The sequence below is a fragment of the Ornithodoros turicata genome, unplaced genomic scaffold (genome assembly GCF_037126465.1).
Source record: "Ornithodoros turicata isolate Travis unplaced genomic scaffold, ASM3712646v1 ctg00001033.1, whole genome shotgun sequence".
In the NCBI taxonomy this organism is placed as follows: domain Eukaryota; kingdom Metazoa; phylum Arthropoda; class Arachnida; order Ixodida; family Argasidae; genus Ornithodoros; species Ornithodoros turicata.
This window is the reverse complement of record NW_026999442.1, coordinates 84,454-111,203: the sequence shown is the minus strand read 5'-3', so window position 1 is coordinate 111,203 and position 26,750 is coordinate 84,454. Positions and strand designations below refer to the sequence as shown.

At 44.6% G+C, this 26,750-nt stretch overlaps 2 protein-coding genes across 7 annotated transcripts in view; both read right to left on the bottom strand.

The window, feature by feature from the left end:
• The window catches only part of LOC135376108 (uncharacterized), a 114,499-nt gene that overhangs the window by 72,657 nt on the left and 15,092 nt on the right, over positions 1 to 26,750 (bottom strand). For 3 of the 6 annotated variants that reach the window (XM_064608686.1, XM_064608687.1, XM_064608688.1), the window contains exons 4-5: positions 26,589 to 26,747; positions 19,528 to 24,335 (exon numbers count right to left, since the gene is read on the bottom strand). In XM_064608686.1, the coding sequence (XP_064464756.1) occupies positions 19,528 to 24,309 (4,782 nt within the window). In that variant the 5' untranslated portion in view covers positions 24,310 to 24,335; positions 26,589 to 26,747. Of the gene's footprint in view, positions 1 to 19,527; positions 24,336 to 26,588; positions 26,748 to 26,750 lie in introns of those variants that run through there. The other 3 variants (XR_010417546.1, XR_010417544.1, XR_010417545.1) reach the window with 1 other exon arrangement.
• Positions 17,764 to 19,547, bottom strand: LOC135376109 (death-associated protein kinase 1-like). The gene has a single exon (XM_064608690.1). The coding sequence runs from the start codon at positions 19,545 to 19,547 to the stop codon at positions 18,504 to 18,506; it is 1,044 nt and encodes a 347-aa protein (XP_064464760.1). The 3' UTR covers positions 17,764 to 18,503.

The window sequence follows — 26,750 nt, the reverse complement described above, 5'->3', positions numbered from 1 at the left end:
AGAGCCTGCTTTGTATTTCAATTGTTGGGGAGTGTATCAGTTTATGTAGAATATGCACCCGTTGAGACTGACCAAGGTTATGTTAGGGGAGCCTTTTACGTCTGTGACAGCATTGGGGCCCGGTGTGAAGAAGGACGACGAAGGGGAAGGAGGAGGAAGGAAGACGATGAAGAGTATATGATGATCATTATTGTGCGAGCTACTAAAGGCTGAGGTGGTCAAAATAAAACCTCTGGTAAAGTCTACTACGTGACATCGTCTTTGATGGTGTGTGGAGCGGGTCAGTTCATGTAGAATATGCACCCCTCGGGACTGAGCAAGGTTAAGTCAGGAGAGCCTGCTTTGTATTTCAATTGTTGGGGAGTGTATCAGTTTATGTAGAATATGCACCCGTTGAGACTGACCAAGGTTATGTTAGGGGAGCCTTTTACGTCTGTGACAGCATTGGGGCCCGGTGTGAAGAAGGACGACGAAGGGGAAGGAGGAGGAAGGAAGACGATGAAGAGTATATGATGATCATTATTGTGCGAGCTACTAAAGGCTGAGGTGGTCAAAATAAAACCTCTGGTAAAGTCTACTACGTGACATCGTCTTTGATGGTGTGTGGAGCGGGTCAGTTCATGTAGAATATGCACCCCTCGGGACTGAGCAAGGTTAAGTCAGGAGAGCCTGCTTTGTATTTCAATTGTTGGGGAGTGTATCAGTTTATGTAGAATATGCACCTTTCGAGACCGACCAAGGTTACGTTAGGGGAGCCTTTTACGTATTTGATGGGTTGCGGAGCGATTAGTTCATGTAGAATATGCACCCCTCGAGATTGACCAAGGTTAAAGGGACCGAAAAGCGAATATAAGCCCATCGAAACTTTCTGTTCAGCGAGAACCTTAAACGTTCAAATATCAAAGAACTCCGCTGAAATCTCTGAAGTTTCTCTGTAATCGAAGTTTCCATGGTTGCATGTCCAGGGACCTAGTAGGAAACGGAGCAGTCTGTGAACAATTGCATCACCCCGCGCCATCTGCCGAGGACGCATGTAATACGCGCTCTTCCGGTCGCTAATCCAGCGAAAACGAAAATGGCCTGAGCATTTTTGACCACTTTCTATGTCGAGAATGTCTAAGTCCTTGCACATGAGTGCGCTGGAATTCCAATTCGCTCACACAACTTCTTCGTGCGATAGCGTGCTGGAAAGTGTGTTCTTCGCAGCAGAAGATTCCTCGTCGAGAGATTTTCCGGAGTTGCATTCGTCCTCACCAGTAGCTCACCGGGCCGTGAACACGGATTGGTGATGATGATGATGATGATTGGAATGGCGCATTGACAACGAAGATCATAATGCGCCATAAACTGAGGTATGATTGAGACAGTGGTGATGATATGGTTATTTAAGAGTAAACACGATGACTAATAAAAGATGAGTGTATACGTGTAAAACATTACTCTGCGACTATAAAAGGCTAATAACGCCAACGTCTCTCAGGAAATCAAAGACGCTTGTAAAAGGGACGAGAGCCTCTTCACCAAGCAATAGGGCTGGGTGAAGAGGTAAGAAGTATTTATAAAATACCTTGAAGTGATGTTTGCGATGTATTTCATGATGTGTGCATGTGATGAGTATGTGTACGACAGACAGGAGCTGACCACAGTGCGCACACTGAGGTGGCTTCTCTCCCCGAAGTAAGAAACCGTGTGTAAGGTAAGTATGGCCTATACGTAGCCTTGCTCGTAAAGTGCACAACAGGCGGTTTTCCAGCCGGTCTCCTGCATCCCGAATGTGAGGTTTAACCAAGTGGAGCTTATTATTTGTCTGTGTGTTCCAAAAGGCTTGCCGCAATCTGTGCAGTGATTTCTTGAGTGCCGATCTCATGTCTTGCACGGACATCTCAAAAGGTGTGACGTCATTTTGGAGAGCAGCTGCAGCTGCTTGATCTGCCAACTCATTGCCTTTGATGCCTACGTGGCTGGGCACCCAGCATAGGATGAGGGAGTACCCCTTTGTTCTTATCAAACTGGCTAAAGATCTTGCTCGCTGCACAAGCAAGTTCTTTGTTGTGTGCTGACTACAAATTGCGTTAATGGAACTCAAGGAGTCTGTATATATAACAGAAGACTTTATGGAATCTTGAAGGATGTAGTTGAGAGCCAAGATAATGGCGTAAACCTCAGCAGTAAAAATTGATGCAAATGTTTTTATACGATGAGACCTTGTGTGCGCTCCACAAATCATGGCACAAGTCACTCCTGCACTAGACTTGGACCCATCTGTGTAAATCTCAGTATGGTTATCAAAGCTGTCTTTCAAGTGTGCAAACTCTTGTTGAAGTACTGATGACGCACTGTCTTGTTTCTTGTATTTTGCCAAAGAGATGTCAGACCTTGGAGGTGGTTCCCAGGGTGGGAGCTTTCTGCTACACTCTACAACTTGTAGGTCACAGGACGAGAAACTGTGGCAATCAAACTCTGGTGCAATTCGCAAAGAGAATGGAGGGACGACAGAGGGCTTGTTGATGAACAGCTGTTTAAAGCGTGTGTGCTTGACGCAAGTCGAGGCTGGATTTTGGGGTTGACTATTTATTCTAAGTGCGTACGACGTACCGAGATAAGAACGCCGTCTTTTCAAGGAGCATTCCTTGGATTCAACATATAGACTCTGTACTGGAGACGTTCGGAAGGCGCCAAGCACGAGCCTGAGCCCCTGGTGATGGACAGGGTCCAGGGCTTTCAACACGGACTCGCGAGCAGAACCGTAGACAAAGGACCCATAATCCATTTTGGAACGAATACATGCAGTATACACTTTGTGAAGTGTTTCCTGGTCTGCACCCCAAGATCTGTGAGAAATGATTTTTAAAATGTTTAGTGACTTGACACACTTTATCTTTAGGTTTTGGATATGAGCCTTGAAGGTCAGCTTCGAGTCGAAAGTAATGCCAAGAAATTTGGCTTCTGGTTGAACAAGGATATCTTGTCGGTTAAGCTGGAGCGTAGGTGGTGAAAGCAGTCCTCTAATCCTAGAGAAATGCACACAGACAGTTTTTTCAGCTGAAAATTGAAATCCATTTGATGAAGACCACTTGGCCATATTGTTGATGGCCACCTGCATCTGTCGTTCGCATATTGACAGGTTCGTGGAGCAACAAGATATTTGAATGTCATCCACGTACAAGGAGAAAGATATGGAGGGTGGGATGACATTGGTCACAGAGTTGATTTTCACAATAAATAAAACAACACTGAGAACGGATCCCTGCGGGACACCATTCTCCTGTACGAAGGGGCGGGATGGAGTGGCTCCCAGTCGCACTCTAAAGGATCTGTGCTGGAGAAAGTTTGAAATGCATCTAAGGAGTCTGCCCTCCACGCCAAAAGAGTAAAGATCCTGCAGAATACCGTGTCGCCACGCGGTGTCATACGCTTTCTCTAAATCAAAGAAAACGGATAAGCAATGTTGTCTTCTGACGAAGGCTTCACGGATAGTGGTTTCTAGCCGAACAAGGTGATCCATAGTGGAGCACCCTGTTCGAAAACCACATTGAAATTCAGAAAGGCAATTATTTTGTTCCAGATGATGAACCAGCCGGTTATTGACCATTCGCTCAAACGTCTTCCCAATACAACTCGTAAGGGCGATAGGTCTGTAACTGGCTGGATTCGATGCTTCCTTTCTCGGCTTGAGAAGGGGAATGACAGTCGCAGTCTTCCATAATAATGGTAACGTTCCCTCTGCCCAAACGCGGTTAAAGAAAAGGAGCAACAATTGTTTTGAGTCATCAGACAAGTGGCACAGCATAGAGTAGGTTACTCTGTCTGGGCCCGGGGCAGTGGCTTTAGCAGCGAAAAGAGATCGCTGAAGCTCCACCATCGTGAACTGCTGATTGTATACGTACTCATCACCACCACTCAATGGAATTTTTCGTTTCTCAGCGTTTGTTTTTACTCTAAGAAATTCGGGACTGTAATGGGATGAATCAGAGATGTATTCAAAATGTTGTCCGAGCGTATCCGCCTGTTCTTGGAGGCTTCCGCACACATGCCCGTTGACTTCTAAAAGAGGGATTGTATAACTGCGGTGTTCTCCTCTGATTTTGCCAAGTCTGTCCCACACCACTTTGGATGGGGTACTGTGAGATAGAGAAGACACGAAGTTGTGCCAAGATGACCGCTTTGCTTGTTTCCGCGTCCATCTGGCCTTGGCTCTCGCCTTTTTAAACAAAAGAAGGTTTTGTGATGTGGGGTACCTCCGAAATGTACCCCACGCACGATTTTGAAGTTTACGAGTTTCCTTGCACTCGCTGTTCCACCATGGCTTCGGTCGTTTCGGTAGACGACCGGATGTCTGGGGAATGGATTGTGTTGCTGCATCGAGGATGACGTTGGTAATTACATTGTTGGCCTCTTCAATCGTCATCCTCTCCACAGGGATTAACGACAGGTCACATTTTTTAGAGAAAGCATTCCAGTCAGCATGTTGGAGCTTCCATCTAGGGGGGCATGCTGTCAGACTATTGACTGCACACATATACTTCAGTACCACTGGAAAGTGATCACTCCCAAGTGGGTTTTCTTCCACGCTCCATTCTATATCTTGATATAGAGATGGACTGCAAAGCGATAAATCTAAGACCGAGAAAGACTGACTTGAACAGTGGACGTACGTAGGTGCTCCTGTATTTAAAAGACAGATGGAGGGTGATAACAAGACCCTTTCCAACATTTTCCCTCGGCCGTTGGTTCTTGCACTGCCCCAAAGCGGATTGTGGGCATTAAAGTCGCCTAAGAGTATAAATGGTGTTGGAAGTTGGCTGATTAAGTGTTCTATATCCCTCTGTGCAAAACTTTCTGATGGTGGCAAATAGACCGAGCAGATGGTGACAATTCTGTCCAAAGACATCTGCACGGCTACGGCTTCCAAGTCTGTAACCAAGTGGACTTCTTTGGACGGAACAGTTCCTCGTGTGACGATAGCCACGCCACCAGATGCGCGAGTGGCGTCTGTTCGATCTCTTCGAAATACATTGTGTCTACGAATTGGATTTGGTGTGTGTGTGTTTAAATATGTTTCTTGGAGGCAGAAACATGCTGCATTGTACTTGTCGAAGAGATCGTTAATGTCGTCTAAGTTAGAAAGTAAACCACGGCAGTTCCACTGGAGGAATTGGTTCATAATGGTCACACTAAAAAGGAGGAAAAGAAAGCGCAGCACTTGGTGACAACGACTAGAAAGGACTTGTACCATTTAGGGGGGTTGGACCCTTCGCGGGGGTTGTTTCTGTTGGTCGTTTCCTTTGAAGCCCCTTCCTCGTCCTTTTTCTCGTTTTTCCTTCCCTTGTGAAGGAATGCTGGGGAGGCTCGACGATGACTTCTGCGACATGCAGTCGTCATCGTCGACCTCCATACTTTGGGTGCCTTTTTGGGAAGGGTTTTTTACGACCCCGTCCCAAACCGACTGTGTGCCATCGACCTTAGAGGAGGCCGTGGCTGTTTCTCCGTGGCCAGTTGAACGGCTGGCCTCCGTCACGGCAGAAGACACCGGAGTGTCTCCAGCCTTCTCAGGTTGGGGAGTGTAGAGTGGGGACTCAGAACCCGAAAAACAGGTCTGTGTCTCCACGGACTTCCTCGGTGGCGCCACTCCCCTACGCACCACGTCGGAAAAACTTCCTTTCTTTCTGAACTCGAGCTGTGCTCGTGCTGCTTTGTAGTTTAAGTTCTGTTCTGTTTTTATTTTCAATATTTCTTTTTCTTCTTTCCATCGTGGGCAGGACCGAGAATAGACAGGGTGTACCCCCTCACAGTTAGCACAGTGGAAGTCTTTTGTGCACGACTCAGGAGTATGTTCTTTGCCAGCACATCTGGGACACACCAACTGTCCTCGACAGACTTGGGAGCTGTGCCCAAACCGCTGGCATTTGAAACAGCGACGAGGGTTTGGAATAAATGTTCTGACATGGCAATTTACATAACCGGCTTTGATAGTAGAAGGAAGTGTGTGCAGCTTAAACGACAGGATGATATGCTTTGTCGGGATCTCCTTGCCATCTCTCCGCATAATTATCCGTTTGGCGGAGACGACGCCTTGCTCTTTCAATCCCTCTTCTATTTCACTCTCGCTGCACTCGATTAACTCTTCCTCGGAAATGACTCCCTTAACGGTGTTCAGTGTTCGGTGGGTTGTAACTGAGACAGGTATCTCCCCGATGTTCTTTAGAGATTGCAGTGCTGTACTTTGTTGTTTATTGTTGACCTCTACCTGAATGTCTCCTGAGCTCAGTTTCTTGGCCTGAAACGACTTTCCTATTACGTGTTCGAGTGCCCTAGCAACAAGAAAAGGAGATAATTTGGATAATTGCTTAGTCTCGTCATCGGAGTGGAGAATCAGGAACTTGGCAAACCAAGGTTCCGGACAACTTAGGTCAGAGAAATTCAATGTTCGTTCTTCGGTGCGGCTCCTCTTCGGGCGCCGATCGGGTTTTTTTGAGGTGATTGTGTCCATAGGAAATAATCAATGACATTCGGTGCAGACGTCCTGCCGCCCACCACGGAGCCCAACCAGGGGACCGCAAACAACGCAGTAGCAGGTACCTCCGCATGATACCCAAGTGCAGCTTTCTGGAGAGTGAAAAGAACTGCCCAAGGTTGACCCTTGCCGCCAAAGAAGGTGAAAAGAGAAAGAGAGAAGGGAGGAGAGAAGATAAAGAGAAAGCAATGAAAAGTGAGATGGCGACTAGCTGAATAGTCCTGGCCGGGCCTTCCAGGACTACCCGTCTATGGGAAGCAGGGGCCAAAGCAGTGTGTTGTTTTCCCGAAGGGGCCCCGAAGGGTCCAAACCAACCTCCGAGTCCACTCAACTGCCAGGATCCCCCTTTCCCCAGACACGGGACGGCCACGCACAGCCATACGTGGGGGTCTCCCTCCTGCGGCGACCCAACCGTCAGTGCAGGAGGGGGCTACTGCGGCTGCTGCCGGGCGATGGGGGCGCCAAGTTCCCGACGCCGGCACACGGATTGGTTTGTTGAATTTACATGTATCAGGGAGAAACACTTGTGTAAGCCGAAACAAGCGCATGCTATTAGGGACGATTTCCCCATCAGTGTGCGGACTTGTAGAAATGTGTATATTGAACATGAGACATGGTGAACATCTTTCATCTGTATATACTGATGTCAGCAAATTTTCATTTCTTGCTTGTTGCAAGTTCTTCTGAATGCTTTTTCTTTGCAGCCACAGCATATTATGATTATTAGCTTGTTCCTAGAGGGTTAAGTAACCTGGGGGCTTAATCATTTCACACGTTCAACTTAACGGCACGAGACAGCTGAACGAGTCGTTCAGGCTAACGAAACGAGCAACTTTATCGACGCTTTGCGTGGTCGCAATCTGTGCTCCTCGTGAAGCTTCTTCTTTGTGGTTATTTTGCACGTTGCGAGCGCTCACGTGTTGTGATGTCACCGCCCTGAGCGAAGAGCAGGCTGGCAGCGAGGCTGCATCTTCTCTGACCAATAGGACTGTTTCATTTGTTCCGATAGCTCGCATTCTCGTGCTCTCATACATGCTCATTGCGTACCAATGTTCGTTCCCAGCACTGATCTCTATGTATAAAGGCTGGATCGCGCATGGGAGAGGGGCTCGTGGGGGAGAGGCGTGCCTTCGGGCCGCCATGTTGGTGGGCCCTAAAGTGCTGTGTGTGCCCATAGAAAACAATGGGAGGCAACAGAGATTGTGAGTATTTATTGCGCTGCTAGCATTGATCGCTGTTTGTCATCACACAATTTTGTAAGGTGCCAGTATACTGATGTATCCTAACAGTGTTTCACAGGTGTCCCGCCGTTCGATTCTTAATTACGTTATGTTTTGCATTCCGAAACTAGACCGTCACCGCAGTGCAGCGCTGGGGATTGTACTACAGCACGTTTCCCAGCCAATATTTCAATAAGAAACGACTTGAGGTTAACAACAACCATGTATATAATATCCCGTACTGCGTTCTGAACAAAAATTGTTCCATAAAGAACGGTCCGGGAAAAAAAGAAATAGATCGTTCTGTAGAACCACAGCCGTTGTTTTAGCCGTGTATGCGTTTAGTATGATTTATATCAAGCATCGCCTTAGAAAGAGCCTTTTAGTAAACGACAGCGGTGTTTTGCCTCGCAAATATGGACACACCGAAGCAGCGCAAATAATTACTTCACGCAATTAGATCACACTCGTTAGGACAGTTAATCAGGTAGTGATGTAAGCTTAATCAATTAATTTACTTAGAAAGTGGTAACACCTCCTTGAGACACAGGACTTATCTCTTTTTGAAGTACAGCCCTTCTATGTTTGCTTGCTTCTTCCTTTATTTGTTCTGATTATTTGCAGGCGCGGTTGTGCCAAACTGAATGTCCTTCTCCAGCACTCACATGCTTTTGTTGAATACAACTGCAGCGTGAGAAAAGCTGCTTGGGGACGGGGTCCTGCTATCCAGTGCTGACTTTGTCATGCTTGTTATGTGGAGCACGTTCCAAAAAATGCAGCTCCACATATGGTCTTCAAGTTGCAACAGGACTATTTGGAGCTTGAAACAGTTGTGATTTTGTCATCTTGGCCCTCGTGTACCCAGTCTGTGAAACGCAAACAAAAAGTCTAACACGATATGCTTTTGTAATGAAGATCATTGATGATGAGTAAAGAGAATATACGAGTTTAAGTTTATTCAATATTTTATATCATTCATTATATTATTCAACATTTTATGTCAAGTTTATACAACAACAAGTTTATTCAAGTTCAATATTTATTTCTTGCACTTATGCGTTTCAAGATACAATGAACGTGCAGGGAGGTCGCAAAAGACTACATTTATTGTTTTGTGACCTTGCTACAATGGCAATATATATTTTAGGAATGATAATGGTCAGGTACGCTCTTTAAATTTGTAGCACTCAATTTTAGGTTGGAATGAGCAATGAATAGCAACTTCCCTCCTGATATTTTCTCATATATGCTAAATTTTAAATTTAATGTGATCGAATATGTGATAATATAATAATATATAAGGATATAATATGTGATAAATGAATGTGATCAACAGTAGATGTAAACAACATGAGTAGCCAGAGAAGTGCATTCTCAATAAATAATTTTCTTACTTATAGCGTATATGTGCATGCCTATTAACGGAAACAATTATCACAGTTCCCTGACAAGTTTTAATTTCTGAGAGTGTACTGTAGAGGCTGCTTAGATCTACAACAGTTCATACAAGGTATTATATACTGTGAATGCCTTTAAAAATCCCATGTGACACATATGCCTTTACTTTCTGGAGGTGCTGTGGTAGTTTGTGGGCATTACGGAGGTTCTGCACCCATTTCTTGAGTATGTCCAGGCAGCTGTGAAGTAACCTGCATTGATGATGATTATTCCAATTTTTATGGTGCATCGACAACAAAGGAAATAATACATCATTAGATTGGTTTGGGTGCAACCAGTTAAAAATGAATATGTTGTTTAATAAATGCATTGGACAAATGTTAAAACATCAGTTTAAAACATGGTTTACAATCCCTGTATCTTCTAAAAATTAAAAAGATTAAAAACTAGTCTGAAAAGAATATGGGGAACTCTTCTAAAAAGAATTATAATCTCTAATTATTATATTGCTGGGTGAAGGAGCCTAAAGTGTAAGGTGTGTTTCTGATGTGAACATATAAGAAAATATGCAAAACTGAGAGAGGCTAAACACAGTGCATGCACTGAGGTTGTTCCTTCCTGTAAAGTAGAAACCAGTGGATGAGGAACGTGATACTTACCTTGTACACCCAGCCGTATCACACTGCACAGATTATTCACTGGGTAGCCCTCATGACGAAACCTGTATTGAGAGACCACTTTTGCCTTAAAAACTGCTACAAATAGCACGACACGCTACAAATTATTACTATCGTAACAAGCTGACGAATCAGCTCAGACACAAAGGCGTTATTCAAGAGAGAGCCAATTACATGATGTACTAAATCCGGTAGCAATTCGTTTTCCACGGCAACCCATTGTTCTTGTTGGGGATTTTAATTATCCTTTAATTAACTGGTTAGCTCAAGATACGCAAAACTATGTCAACGTCTAGTGAGTGTATTAGTTTTTCAGAACTCTGCAGGACCTTTAATCTTACGCAGATGGTTACTGAGCCTACCAGAGTATCGCACACAACGTCTAACATTCTTGATCTATTGCTAACTACGAATCCTGACCTTGTTAGTGAAATTTCAAACTTTGACGGACCCAGTGACCACTCGATGCTGCAGTTTTACGTTAACACCTCAGTGGAACACCTAGACCGCAGAAAGACGATTCGTAATTACAAAAGAGCCAATTTCACAGCCATCAATAATGAGCTATGTACTTACCCAAGCAGCACGCCAATATTGGTCCAATATTGGACCCATATGGGTTGCCAAGATTGCCAATATTGGCCCAATGTGGGCTGCCAATATTGGACCAATATGGGGGGTGCAACCAGGCTCCATATTGGACCAATATGGGCTGCCCATATTGGCAAGCCCATTTTGCTCCGATATTGCCAATATTTCTGTAATAACAGCAACGGGGAGTCTGTGTAATAATAAAGCATTATTCTGTATATTAGTCACCACTGATAATACTTTTTCCTGATTTTTACTTTTTTCTTTTTGCGTCTCTAATTGATCCACGTTTCACATGATCGCAAAAAAATAAATAAAGAAAGAAATAAACACGGCTTTGCCCAAAAAGAACGAAGAACTACGCTCGCGTTGCTGAAGGCCACAAGCAGTCCCACGGAACTGCGAATGCCAAAGATCCCTGTATTGGCATCAGAGCGGAAGACCAGCCACACAGACTGGCTCCCTCTAACGTTTCACACGGACTAAACTAAGATCCCTCACAAGCCTTCATTGGGATCGCAATATTCTGTGAACTAAAAATTTCCAACCCGATCCGAGACTACAAACGAGCGAACACTTTCGTGACGGTGACGGACATACGCCAGAGCAATTCACACTGCTTGCAGCAACTTGAAATCACCTAACTTTACAGAGTGGCAATCCCTTCCTATGAAACATTGTGTTTTTTACTTGACCTGCCGCAATTTCGTTATCATTACAGCACCCAGCGACATTTTAGCCCTATGAAACGTCCGTTCGGGCTGTCGGGCATGCGCATTAGTGGTAGGACACGTGATTACGCTCAAACAACTCGCTTGCTCTCAGTCGGCTCGACCGATTGGCATTGGCATCGCGAAGGAAGATGGCGGCGGCTTTCAAGACGTGGAATGTTGAGGTGTCGAATTCTAGCGAACTTTACGTTGGGAATGCCAAGTACGTTGACTGTTTCGAACAATGTGTATCGTCTGCGGGAAGTTGTTGAATGTAACGATGTAGTGAATAGGGTATTTCACACGCTTCAACGTTCAATCTTGCCGTGCTGCTTGGGCATTTGTGCAACACGGCTACGTACCCTGTTCAGTCAATATGGGGTGTACGCGTGCAATATGGGGCCCATATTCCCAAGATTTTCCCAATACAGGCTCAAAGTGGGCAATATGGGGCCCATATTGCCAGGATTTTCCCCATATTGGCTGAAACTGGGCAATATCGGGCCCATATTGCACATTTTCAGCCAATATGGGGAAAATCTTGGCGAAACGGGTCCCATATTGGACCCCTATCGCCAATGACCAGCCAATATGGGTCCAATATTGTGTGCTGCTTGGGTACCTTGATCACTACTTAGCTAACTTCTCATCACGTTCGGTCGAAGCCAACTGGCAGTTATTTAAAAACAAAGTCATGGAGTTAATCGACATCTATATTCCTGTACTCGTTGTTTCTACACGTGCACAGGCGCCTTGGTATAATAGGACCCTAAAACGACTGTGTAACCGTAAGAAACGGGCGTTTAGGAGAGCAAAGTTGTCTCGTGGTACGTCAGAGTTTGAAGCCTATCATATTGCGCTGAGTGAGTATAAGTCTGCTTTGTGCGAAGCCAAAGCGAATTTTTTCAACAATACACTACCAGACATGTTAATACACAATCCAAATCTATTTTGGAACTTTGTTAATAACAAAGATAATGCAGACATTTTTTTATGTTCCTCAGAAGGTGATGTTCCCCAGTCTCAGTGTGCCGAAGTATTTAATACCGTGTTTATAAATGTTTTTTCATCAATCTCAAACGGAGCTTTGCCGCATTTAGATCCACATAATTATGTCGTCATGGATCCTGTAGCTATTGATGTCTACGGTGTCATCAATATAATTAACAACCTCAAGCTGTCATCCAGTAGTGGTCATGACAGTATCAATACCAAGTTCCTAAAGAACACGGCAACATATTCAGCGGTATTCCTTGCTCGTATTTCCATCCAATCACTCGAAAGTGGCTATCTTCCGGCCAACTGGAAAATTGGGAAGGTCATTCCTTTGTTTAAATCTGGTGACAAACTGTGGCTACTAACTACCGCCCCACCTCACTGACCAGCATTTCATGCAAAATAATGGAGCACATTGTTTATTCACACATAGTCAAGCACCTCGAATCTAACTCATTTTTTCATCACAGCCAACACGGGTTCAGAAAACATTACTCATGTGAAACCCAGCTGGTGTCTTTCATTAACGATCTCCACAAGGCCTTGGATCGTGGTTCTAACACGGATTGCATATTCATTGATTTCTCTAAAGCATTTGACAAGGTCAGTCACGTACTTCTACTTCATAAGCTACACGCAATTAATATCGATAATAATGTTATCGCCTGGATCCAATCGTTCTTAACCAACCGTCATCAATACGTTCTAGCTAACAACAGCACGTCAAGCCTAGTTCCTATTCTGTCCGGGGTGCCACAAGGATCGGTTCTCGGTCCATTGCTTTTTTTTTAATTTACATTAATGATCTCCCGGCCTTTTTTCATGTTCTGTACGTCTTTACGCTGACGACTGTGTTTTATATCGTGAAATAACAGAACCTTCAGATTCCATGCAATTACAGTCAGATCTGAACATACTACAGTCATGGTGCTCCACGTGGCATATGGAACTAAATCTCACTAAATGTAAACACCTGAGAGTGTCTCATAGTAACAGCGAATGTCCCACATACATGATTGGTAACACCGTACTAGAACAAGTTACACTATATAAATATTTAGGCGTACACGTTTCCTCTAATCTCTCATGGGGTCAGCACGTCGAATATATAACCAATAACGCCACACGCACTCTAGGGTACATTCGCCGCAACTTCAGACTCGCACCGCTCAACGTAAAACTAACACTCTACCGAACGCTAATTCTTCCTAAATTAGAGTATGCCGCTTCGGTGTGGGATCCAGGGCAACAATCACTCATTCACCAACTGGAAATGGTTCAGAACCGTGCTGCACGGTTTATTCTCGGAAATTATAGTCGTACAGCCAGTGTCACTGCGATGAAATCAGCCCTTAACCTATCTTCCTTGACTGTTCGCCGCCAGTTTGCTCGACTCTGTCTGTTCCATAAGATATATTACTACAACGAAACGCTAAAACTCCATTTAATTGCACATCCATCATACGTCTCATCAAGGCTTGATCATCGCCAGAAAGTTGGTGTCCCATCCTGCACTACTAAAACGTGTTTTGACTCATTTTTACCTAAAACCTCCCTGGAATGGAATCATCTCCCGAGTCACCTTACCTCCATCACTGACGGTAGACAGTTCAGAAAACTGCTTCACGACCACTTGAATGCAGCGTAAGATTATTTAAGCTTTACATATACTAATCTGATTGTCCACCAGTGATACTATCTATGCTCGTGTTTTTGGTTCGTTGTGTTTTTTTATTATTATTTTTTTTATTGTATTCCACATTGTTCCTGCTTTGTTTCAAGCCCCTCCCCTCTTTAATGCTGTAGCCCTGAGGGTAAATAAATAAATAAATAAATAAACTGCAGACTCAAGAGAGAACTCAGACTCCTACAGCTGGCTAACCTTTTCAGTGACTTTCATCTTTCAGCGTTATTCAAGTCACGCCACACCACCGAAATCAAACCAAGGCACAAAACAATACCAATACATGAAGACAATCGTGGTCTCATTATGACGTAATACCGAACTTGTGCGTGAAGGTAATTCAAAGAAATGAATGTGGCACTTGCTTCCGCAGAGAACACCGTGTACCATGCTAGCAATGTATGCAAAAAAGCGCTCGAGCGCTCGCACATATATTGATGACAACACTACCTGTGTAGTGTAACGTGTTCTTTCCAGCATATTATGCACTCAAACTGTATTTGCCGCCGGGTAAAATTCAAGTGTGCTCGATTGAACGTCGGAAGAGCGATCAAGTAACCTGCATCCAGTGCTCGTTTTGGGCGAAAAAACACTTCATATGGTCAACTAAATATACAGAACGGACGCCTATTTATTCCTCGATAAAGAGTGACTCACCTGTATAAATTTAGGCCCTGTAACCTTGCCAGTGCGGTTGCTACGACCGTAATTGCAAGAAGTTGCCATGATCGCTGCGGCGACTGTTGTGGTTACAGTAAGATGGCGGCCGGTTTTTTCACGCTCGCGCTCCCTATCCGCGATCCAGCCTTTTACAATCGAGATCAGTGGTTTAATGACTCTATCCCATGGAGGAAGGAAACACAGGAGCGGCCCTTCCAACTTTTTGCCATTGGGACGGGCGTGCCAGCTTCGCACTGCATTCTGGGATGCTCCTGTCTATCATGTGACGGCTCACGTGACCCCAAGAGCATGCGCAGGCCAGCTCCCAAAGCAGACGACGGGAGCCGTGATTGTCTTGCAGTTCAGATATCTGCATTGTGACGAACGCCGCGCGTCCATCTTTATTTGTGTGTGTTCGGAGGTTTACTCTTGGTTTACCCTTCTACTACAAGACCGGTCAGGGTCTGCAGGACAACCACGCAGGACTATAAACATCATTCGCGGCAGCGATGTTTCTGTGACGACGTGGCCGCGTTTTGTGTGTTTGTTGCTGAAGTGGTAAAGCATGCCAGTAATCAAATTTGTACAACGATTTAGGAAATCAATTGAATCTGCAGCTGTAGCACAGCGCCAGCTTGCAAAGGAACGATTCAAGATGACTCTTTCACAGACAGGGGTACGAAACAACCGGTCAAGTGCGTGCTTACGTTATTCGTAAGGAAACGTTATTCCCGTGACCGAGCTGCTTTCTGTTGAACGACAGCCCCAACCGCGGTAAGGACACGTTAACAAAACGTTGTTTCCGCAGTGGTGCTCACATTTTAAGAGTAAGTGACATTGGAAAAGCATAAAAGCACGAAAAGCAGCGCAAGCAACAAAGCGTTGCCAAACCGAAACTTTAGAGAGGATCACGTGGTGGACAGGAAGTAATGGCGGTTTTGACAGGAGCGACCGCCAGAGGGGTCCCACGGAAATCTGCTCGAAACGGCCGCTCCTGTGTTTCCTTCCTCCATGCTCTATCCCCATCTTGCCAGTCCGGAACCGGAAGGAGGAGTTGCGAGTATGCGAGGGAGAAAACGATCCTCTGCGCATGCGCTTATCCTCTTTGGAGTGCGTGATCACGTTCGTGAACGGGGACAAGTGTTGTTGATCTCTATCGGCGAGACTCGCCTTGAACGCATCTGAAGACGATCACGATCGCTGCCCAATGACCATTGGGCGCGATGTGGATCGCGAGTCAGTGCGTCTAAGGTATTAGGCAGAGCAATGGGCAACGAGAGTTAGACGAAAATACGCAAGGAACATGAAAGAACTGATGTTTTGAGGCTGGAACAACATAGAAGGGACAAATACATACAAAGCCTCAATTTGCCTAAGAAATTAACGATGAAAGATGAAAGTCAGTGAAAAAGTAAGCCAGCTGTAGGACTCGAACCCACATCTTCTGGATTGCCGGTCCAGGGCTCTACCAATTGAGCTAAACTAACACGCCTTCTCGGCGACTTCCAGGGCGCGTCATCTGAATGGACAAACCCGGGTTCGAGTCCTACAGCTGGCTAACCTTTTCAGTGACTTTCATCTTTCATACGCAAGGAAGCTCCTGAATTGATTTCGTCCACTAGATAACCTGCGTTTATGCTATTTTAGCCCGGTTTCACCGACGTCGATTCACACCTGAACCGAGATCAACGCTCCCTTAACTTTAATTGAACATTTAGTTATGACTTATGATTCACGAGAGGGAGTTATTGTTACTGAAACATTCATCACGGAACCAACTAACGGTTACAAAAAAAGAATTCAGCGATAAGTTCAAGTTTTAACAACGCTTCATCTCGGTTCAAGGGTAAGCAACGTTGGTGAAAGCGGACCTCTTTAGTACTATGTAATAATACTATTATTATTATTATTATTATTATTACTAGTATTATTATTGTAGTAGTATTAGTTGTAGTATTGTTGTGTCATACGTACTCTAGAAGTTCCAATGTCTGGCTGTACCTCGAATAGCCGGTATTCGAGCAATGCATCCCAGACTTACCCTCGTTATGGGTTTGCTCCGTGACTTTCTTGAGCACCGCCTCTCTTTTTCGCTAGGGGAGCAGGAATCACTGCTTCACTGGTCTAATCGGTAGATATGCGTCAAGTATGGGCGCGTTGCTATAAGGAACCTCGTGTTTTCAGCGAGGGATTCAGATAATGCAAATAGTGTAAATAATCACAACCGTTTGTTTCTTCCGTCGAATTTCGCCTGATATGTGTACATTGGAATGGCTGCTAGATTGTACATATTTTTTTAGCATATTTATTACGATAGTTTGCACGCACAGCATCTAGGTTGTTACTGTGTCTTATGAAAGTGAAGTGTAATCTGGGTAGTTACTTGCGTAATTAGATAATTATGTTAATAAAATATCCTGAAAAAGTATAGTGTCCATTTTGTTCGAACAACCTGTAGTTGTATAGTTGCAATATATTTTTTTTTATTTCCGCGTTAGCGCCGCGAAGCAACTGTGGCTATGAGCAGCGTACAGATGTGGACAGATGGAGAGAGGACAGCAGGAAGGAGTGGGGGTTAGTACGTGTCTTGGGCCGACTTCAGGGGGAACTGTGGGGGACATTCGTCTGGAAAGTCTTCGGAAAACGCAGGGAGAACATCAGGCAGCGCAGCCGGTGAGGGGGTTCGAACCCGTGTCACGTCTCAGTCTGGGCGTGGAAAGTGATCATCTTAACCCTCTGTGCCACGGGAGCTTACTGCAATATATTGATCTGTATACATTTTGAGGGAGTAACTTACAACCACGACGATGAACCATTGAAAAGGTTAGCCAGCTGTGGGACTCGAACTCACATCTTCTGGATTACCGAGTGGGTTCGAGTCCCACAGCTGGCTATCCTCTGAAGTGGCTTCCATCTTTCTCGTTAATTTCTTAGGCAATTTGAGACTTTGTATCTATTTGTCCTCTCTGTGTTGTTCCAGCCTCAGAACATCAGTTCTTGCACGTTACAACCCAAATGAAGTGAGAAAGACTAATCACTGGATCAGCCTCAGACGTCCCCATGTCTTTCTTTAGACGGTTCTTACTGCGCAAACTACCTTTTGTTGTTTTGAAGAAGTATCTTGGCACTCAACCGGTTTGAGCTTACTCGAGAAAACACCGAGAAAATACAACTGCTTATCACAAACGCGCATTAGATGCACTGGCAATTACGACGATCGACACTACGAGTGCTACAATAAAATTTATTTTGAGAGTTGTTTTTACCCGGACCTTGTTCCAATTATACTGTATGTAACTGAAACAGAAATAAGTGGCTTTATTTATTTATTTATTTAAGTACTTTAGAGACCTCAAGAGCGTATTACATAACGGAGTGGTGAGTAACACATAGGAAAAAGTACAATAGAAACACACAACAAAAGTACTACAAAAAGTAAATAAATAAGAAATATCGAGCTGACAAGGAAAGAAGACCAGATGCACCATGGGAAGAGCATGATGAATCTGAAGCCCTCAATTGGAGGAGAGTGACCTTAAAACCAGCAGTGTCGTGTGTACGACCAACATGTTCAGGCTCACGATTCCAGTCACTAGTTGTTTTACCAAATAATTCTTTTAGAAAGGAAGTGATATTACAATGGAGAAGCTTAATCATATGGATGTCGTTCAGACGAGATGAAATGTCGTTAGCAGGGACTAGGAGACGATCGCGAGTGTTTGTGTTGTGATACATTTTATGGAAGAGACACAGCCTGGCTATCAACCGTCTTGACGAGAGAAGATCGACGTCAAGCTTTTTTCTTTATACGTGAAACACTCGCGTCTCTGGAATAATTAGATGTAACGAAGCACATTTTGAACTGACTCTAGATAATGCTTGAATGAAGTACTCTTGATGGGGATCTTATATGGCCGATGAGTATTCGAGTTTGGGCAGCACGAATGCACGGTATGAAAGCAGTTTTACGTGATGTGGTGCAAGCACAAGATGCCTACGAACATTTAATTGGGTAACTGAAACATAGCTCTACAAACAGCACACCATCATTGGTCACATATCGGTCCAAGATTGGCAGCCAATATAAGTTACGTTGCTCCAGTATATAGGCTGTGCAACACAGGTCTGGTAATACGCCAATGAAACTGCCAATATTGGTCCAATGTTGCAAGCCCGTGGTGAAGCTTTTAATAGTTTCTTGCCTTTATCCTCATAAGCAGAAATACTTGCGTGCGGAAGCAAGAGAGAAATATAATTCAGGAATAGTGATCTCTCAGTCTTTTTTCGACGCAGGATTGGATCAATAAATACATTACACATTCCAATGTAGTTGGGTGTTTCACGGAAACACGCATCTACTGCCGTGACACTTGAGTGGAGAACCATATGTTTCAGACAAGGCGTTCTTATTATACTGATATCGTCCTCCCAAAACGACAGTTGGTGAGGCGGCAATAAATTCGCACCGTCATCGTCACAAGAATATGGCAATAATGTCACCAGTTCTTCTCTCATATAATAATTTGCACAGGTTTGCGTTAGCGATTGGCCTATGCAGTCAGGACAGTTCATAAGAGAGTGTGGGATAAGGCATCTCAGAACATTCATTTTGCTTCTTTTTGCGGAAAAAGCGCAGCATGTGTAACCGAACCCGTCGCCCATATTAGGGAATGAGTGGGGAAGAAGGAAGTTCACGATATCAACGGCACCACTTTCACAGGCCAAGTCAAGAGGTGTCCTTCCACCCTTGTCACGGGAACTCAATCTAGAGCGGAGTAATAATAACTTTACAATGTCCAGGTGTCCATTTGAGGCGCACACATGCATGGGCGTCATTCGATTCACATTGATCACGTCCACTGATGTATAAAAAGGAATGAGAAGCTTCACCAGATTCGTGTGTCCCTTCCTCGCGCTCCAGTGCAATGCAGTATTCTCTCCTTCGTCTGTAAAGCATACGGATGAATGTGAGAGATGAATCTTAACAGCTTCCACGTTTCCTTCCTCTGCTTCTATTAGCAACTTCGTATTGCCATCGTCGTCGATCATTTCCGTGTCGACATCGTCAATGTCGGGATCATCGGTGTGTGTGCCCATCCCAGACTTGACTTAACAATGTCCTCATTTTTACTCCACTTTCTACATAATGCTGCATATTGAGATTTAAATGCGGCTGTAACAGCTTCACGTAATTAATGCAATTTACTTCTTTTTGAAATAAGCTAATGTGAAGCGCATTGCGCTTGGCAATATCATGCAGCAGTTTACGGCTATAACGATCACCTGCGATGACATCTAAATGGAGGAGGAGAAGTTTCAGACACGAAATTTCATCTTGGAAATTCAAATGCACATCCACATACGCACATCTTCTGCAGATCCTCTGTGCATGCCTACGGTCACTGTGTCGCAAATAAGGCCATAGAATTTGCATCACTTTCCCTCCACCACCTTCCTTCCAGATGTACAACGGTGATGAGCCGAACGTTTCAGGTGAGTTTACGAGCGAGTGTGGGATGAGACACCTCACAACGTTGGACAGCGAAATCCACAAATATTTCCAAGCTGTGAAAGCAACGTCTAAGCACGTTTCTCCTTTGCAGTTAAGCAGGTGCGCACTTGTGTGAGGTAGAAGAAACGTCACAGCTTTATGGGCATTAAATGAGCTCGAAGCCACATGAAGCGTTGTGTTCAGTCTGATATGACGTGCTCCACATGTACGAGTGCGAAGGAGTAACAACTTCATGGCCTCAAAATCATGTCTCTTTGCACACATATCTATCGGAGTTTGTTGCTCATCATCGAGAACATTCACTGAGGGATAAAGAGGAAGAAGTAGCTTCACAATCTCTGCATCTCCACTCAAGTGCAAAGGAGTTTGAAAGTGTCCATTTCTACTGTTAGCGGATAAATGTGCGAGGTAAAACTTTGTTGTCTCCAGATTTCCTTCTTTCACACTAATGTGCAACAGTGTGTTTCCATCCTGATCAAGAATTTCCATATCGCAGTAAGGAAGGAGCATTTTACACACAACCTCCGACTTTGCGTAAAAAGGAACAGTTCTGTTGTCATAGTCTCTGATATCATCGAGATCTTCAATTGCCTGAGGCTCTGCAGAACATCTCAAGCTTCGTTCCTTGCGTGATTCTAATTGGTCCATCGTGTCTCTGTCTAGATTTCCTGTACTCTCTCTCGGGAACACATAGCTCAGATACACGTCTAAAACGCTTCGTAGGTCGTGTATCACAGCTGTGAATATAACTCGCTCTAGAAAATGTCTCTTTTGCTGGAAGGATTCACATGAGCGCAGCTTTTCGGTAGAATGTTTCACTGCTTCCTCACTGCATCGAGAGTACAATACGTTGAGTCTCTCCCTGATACCTGGAGTCCTATCCAGCAAATGTTCCATAGAATTCTTAATCATCAAACGTCGTGAAAAAGACACATCCCGCAAACGTTCAATCCACTCTGCCATCCCCTCTGCGTTCCATGGGAAAAAGAGTTCCACGTACTGGAATGGCGACATTTGAAACAAATCATTCTTGATTAGTTCACCATTCGTTAGCAGCTGTTTCAATGTCGTTTTGTCAGCATGCAGGGCAGCTACGTGCAATGGCGTCCTTCGGAGTTCATCGACAACGAGCATTTCTTCTGTTTGAATAACACGTTGCTCAAAATAAGAAGCGTCGTTGTTTATCACAGCAGAGTGAAGTGGACAGGACTCTGACGCCAGTCCGTCGAACAGCACCATTACACCCTCGTAGTCTTCTTTACCATACAGTTGTACTACCTTTTCCCAATAGCTCGATTTCGTTCTTAGCCTTGCCTTCTCCAGGAGGTAGTGAGCTGCGAAAAATTCGGCGAAAGTCTTATGAACGAACTCGGGAATTCCTCCATCGTTAATGCCATTCACAAAACCTTCTTTGAGAGAATTGTTCGCTACGCGTTTGATGAAACTTCCTTCTGGATCTAACTGCACGAATTCGTCTTCATTCAATAAGTCTTCCAAGGCATCCTCAGGAAATATACACTTCATAGCGAGGAGACGATGGTTTGCGTAGAATGAAGACTGCGCTGCTCCGTGCTCCCCTCGCGTGGCACATAGGACGATGTCTTCCTTCACCTTTTCTTTTCGGTGCACAAGATGCTTGTACTCGACAAACATCTTGTAGATGTGTACAGTGTATATACTTCTGCCACCGGAGATGTCAGCAATATTAAGCAGCGAAGAGTAATCGCCCGACTTCGTGATTTCTCCACTCTCCATCTGAGCCATCATACGAAGTAGGAGAGGGGTTTCCAGGATTGTATTGTTTTTCTCCTTCAAGGTCGAGTACAGTTGCTGGAATTTTTGCGGAAGTGCGTCATTCCTGGTGGACGGAGTTTCTCTTTGGGCCCTATATTTTGTGAGGAATTCATTCTGGTTTTCATCAGAAAAGGGAACCAGATCATATGACACTGTGTGTAAGGCATCTTGTACACGGGGCTTAAACACAGTGCGAGTAAAAATGTACACCTTGTAAACTTTTTTGTTAGCTAGAAACTGTACAAGTTCCAGCACACGGTTGCGGCATTCCTCGTTGACTTCATCGAAGCCATCCAACATGACTACGACCTTGAAAGGGTTCCCATTGTCCAAGCTTTCTTCAAACAAAACGAACTCCAGACCACCTCTTTGTACTTGGCACAGATCCGCTACATATTCCAAACTAGGCGACGCAGTTTTCACTAATGCCATTCTCTGAGGAAGGTCGACGTAGAGCACCCACCTCTTCTTGTCTTGACTTTTTAACTGTGTACACAAGCAAGATGCCAACACACTCTTTCCCATACCAGGTGCGCCAGTGACGAGGACGATCTTCTCGGGCACGTTCAGCAACCTCTCTGTTGTGTAATCGTCACTTCCCGTCATTGGAAGGTGACTGAGAGGGCCATTTGATTTAATCCACACCAGTCCCTCACCGGATTCACTGATCCGGAACAGATGCACTACCTTCTCCCTGTAATTATTATTTAGTAGGAGAGCTTCATAGTCACGTGGCTCCTGAAGGACTACAAATTTTTCAAAACTCTCTAAATTATCCTGATGTGTTGCCTCGTAACCTTGAGGTACAAGTTTTGCAGCACAATCATGCGGACACCCCAGAAGTGCGAAAGCCTCATTCTCGTCGTTCATTCGGCACTCTCTCAAGTCAATTTCCACACTCCTTGTAAACACTCGCTCCACATAATAGTTCTTAACACCTTCTTCTAGTTCATGAAGGGGAGGTCCCAGGTTAATGTTCTTATGCTCACAGAGGTTTAGGAAAACCGCAGTGTCCAGGCAACGTAAGAATGTGTCGATACTCATTGCTTCAGGAAAGGCGGAAACATAAATGCCCTGAAGTTCTACGCGAGATTTTTCAAAAACTTCTGTTTTGCAGCTCTTCGCGACATGCTCCAAACTCGCTTCAAGGATGTTATGCTCTACAAGTCCAGCGGCAAAGAATGTGTCGTTTTGCACTTGCTCCAACAAGGAAGATTTGCCGCTGTCTTCCACAAGGAAGATGACTTTCGCTCCAGTCACACTGGACACTTCACTCAGAAATTTGAGATCCATTCCTAACTCTGTGTTGGGGCGGACCCTCACGAGCACAAATGCACATTTGTAGGTCGCTAACACATCTTTCCACTCCTTCTGGGATGTTTCGAAAAACAAGTATGGCTGGCCTGAAGATTTCACTGCGTTGTGAACCATTATTTCCAGAAGCCTTACGTCTGGACCCGTAAGTACGTGAAGGGGCTCTTTGTTCCACACACTGTTCTTTAATGGTTTCTCGAATTTGACGTTAAGTTTGCCAATGTTGAGAGATCTTTGGAGTGTGGCGTTTCCTTCTCTGATCTTTTCTGCGTCTGCAGAGGGGATTCCACTCTTAATGTATTCTCGCATGTCCTGGATGACATGTTCCTTGAAAAAATTTAGTAGTTCGGGTACTTCCCGTTCCAGAAGCCTATGACCTTCGTCGCAACCATGTTGAACTAGAACGTGAGGGATCCGTACAATTAACTCTTCTTCTTCATTTGTGTCCATAAAAGCTTGCTGGGTGAGAAGGTTCAGATCATTTTGCCTCGGTTTTATGTTACTCAGGATGCCCTTGTATTGCTTTTCCCGCTCCGTATCGTCACTGTAATAAGGCTTGCCATCGTTCCTATACACTAGAAAAAGTGCCATATGACATAACTCGTGGATAAGCGTCCCCCAGACTACGGCTTCTTCAGCACGGCCCCCGACGAAAACTCTTTGTTCTTCGTAGTAAGTAAGGCCGATGACAGCTCTGCTGCAGCTTCCCGTGGTCCCTTGAACGTTTTCACTGCTGTAGTCGAATTTTATTTTTAGATGCGGCGCTGTTGCAGCCACTTTGAGAATAATCCTGTTTAATTCATCACTTGAGAGCTGCTTAAACATCTTCTCCTTTCGTACACCGAAGTCATCACATCTGGTGACGCTTTCTGATTTGCTTTTCAAATAGTCGATGTAAGAGACATCGCATTCTGTGGTGTAATATTGTTGCCGTCGAATTTCAGCTCGTTCAAGGGGTGTGAGATGTTGGTAACACGATGATTCTTTGCTGTTCTTGAGTCCACATTCCCGTGAGACTAAGAGGCCATGAATACGAAAGGCTTTCTTTTTAACTGCTTTGTAACGAGCTGACTTTTTTGTGTCAGGATCCAACCACAGTTTCAATGCAGTTGCAGCATCCAGGCACTTTAGAACACGAGCCTCGTCTTCCGCTGCAATGGCTTCGTGCATTTCCTTCCTGACGTCTTCCCACTGTGGCGACCTTTCCAAGTCGAGATCAAATTCAGATGTCGAAGTCATATCTCTGGAGATGAAGCGAGAAATTCCTGTAATTTTAACGAGGGATTTAGGAACGTAAGCAACACTAATTTAAATACAAGAAATAGGTCAAGTGTGGTAATTTGTCTGGACCGCGACTCTTGTGTTTCGGTGTTTGCTCCGCGAAGTAACTATATCTGCAGGGACTCTTGTTTTCTACTCTGGGATCACGTTGCATAATAAAAGCAGCAATGATCTGTATTACCCTGCTGTTTTTTTATGTTGTTGTCTATAGTGTCTATGGTTTTTCAGTGGTTATCGATACCTTTACTTGTTTCCGTATTTGACTCTGGAGGCCACGACGGTCATTTCACGGGAACAGGTTTGTTTCATCGGACACATAACAAGAGACAGTGGGGTGGAAGTGTGCGGCTTCCTTATAGCCGTCGACCGTATCATATCCTTGCAAGTAGACTGAGGTACACAAAATGTGGACAAATGCATGTACACAAGACTAGATTCAAACAAACAATGAAGTGTGGAAAGCGATCATCTTCACCACTACACGACGGGAGCTGGTCTCTGGGAGCTTAGCTAGCTGTGCACTCCAAGAGCTTCGAAGAGCTTCGCTAGCTAAGCAAGTCCTTCCGGTTTAACCAAGTCGACACGGCAACAGCAACCTGCCTTCGACATTTGCAAGTGCTGTTGAAGGCTGTTGCTGTCGAACTTCCCTCGTTTTTTCTTAGCTGTTCGTAATCTTCGGTTTTTCTACTTTTTCTTTTCGTATATTAAGTTCACAATCACTCCCAGTAGTTAGCTCTTTACTTACGTAGACACGTGTATTTTAATTCCCATGTCACCCGCACCAGTAAATCTTCCAGCCAGGGAGTCAAACTCCTGTCACCTATTTTCAGGTTTAGTCATGTTGAAAGCAGCGCTGACTGCCAAAACGTCGAGCCCTAACTATGAGTACAGTTGTCCTACAGTTGGCAATACGACTGTAAATCGATCTCTAGTAATTCCCATTAATTTTTTAATGTAATAAAAGTAGCAATTGTTTTTAATCCCTGTACGGCTTCCCAAGTCTCTCTATTACCTGTGGTCTGTATCTTTTCGCATCCATCTGCATGTACCAAGTTATCCATACACACACACACAAGAAGATATAGACACTGTATATATTACAAACATTATCACAATTAAAAAGAAAAACACAGGAGCTTCGAGCATTGTGCGGCATACACCCCTTTTGCACTGATATGAGTGTTCCAAAATTTAGCATAGTGTGTAACAAAAGTGTGATCGGGGTGTATTGGTACATTACACCCCTTTGACACCAACACGGGTGCTTAGTGGAGTGTAGTATAAGTGTAATTCGGGTGTGTCCCCATAGTACACAGTTTTCACACCGGGAAGGGCATAAAAAATAAAATTACTGTGTAGACCGCGTGGGACCGTGAGGGGTTGGGTTTATTAAAAGGGAGTCTGGCCATTGGGAGGAGTCACAAAAAGAGGCTCGACCTGTCAATCACAGTTTCGCTCCTCTGATTGGTTTGCTTTTTACCAATGGGGTAGCCATGACACCATACTGCCACCCAAAATGGCGACGAAAACAAACACAGTGAAGCGGGGATTTCGTGACAAAAAATTTTCACAGACTAACCTGATTTTATGCTGCAAATGTACATCCTAATATAAATTTCTCGGAAATCAGTTTCAACTTATGCTCATTCATCGACATCTAACTGAAAATAATACGTTTTGTCGCCGGTGTTAGGCCTAGTGAACACGGCGATCACAAGGAAATCATAACAAAAACGGCGCTGTGCTCTACGATCTTATTTTTAACAGCTGGATTTCATGGATATAAACATTATTGCCTCTTATATTCCAACTATTCATGTAGATTTGTTTAAAAATCATACCGACAACAGAATGTGTCCCAGCAGGTGGTTCTGACGGCAGCGGTACAACGACGGAAGCAGACGACAATTCCCAACGTGCCTTACGCTCCATAGGTGGCGCTTATCAAATTTGCACCAACAATCCACTACTTTTGCAGATTGCGAGAGGTATCCATTTCAATCCCATCCAATCCACTTGCCACCCAAAATGGCGCTGCCCATGTTGGATAGGGGGGCAAATAGTGAGGATAGGCTGATTGATAGCGCCCCATATTTCAAGACTTCATTGGTCGGAAAGCTGAAAAAGTGGGTGGAGCTTCACGTATAGGCATGACCCATTAATGGCCAGACTCCCTTTTAATATACGGCTCTGGGTAATGCATTCTGGAGTCGGGGCTAAATAAAAAGATTACGTACCGTACAGCAGAGCAAGGAAACCCTACAAGATGGCGCGTATGCAGGCAAGCTGGTGGTAGAAGTCCATTATGTAAAAGCCTGAGCCTGGGCACACAGACTGTGTGCTCCTGTGTTGATGTCGTCCTGGGCAGCTCAGGTAGCAGAGTACGAGCAAGGTATCTG

Bases quoted from the DNA above. Each gene is read 5' to 3' on its own strand.
- LOC135376109 (XM_064608690.1), bottom strand. From the start codon at position 19,547: ATGGGCACACACACCGATGATCCCGACATTGACGATGTCGACACGGAA.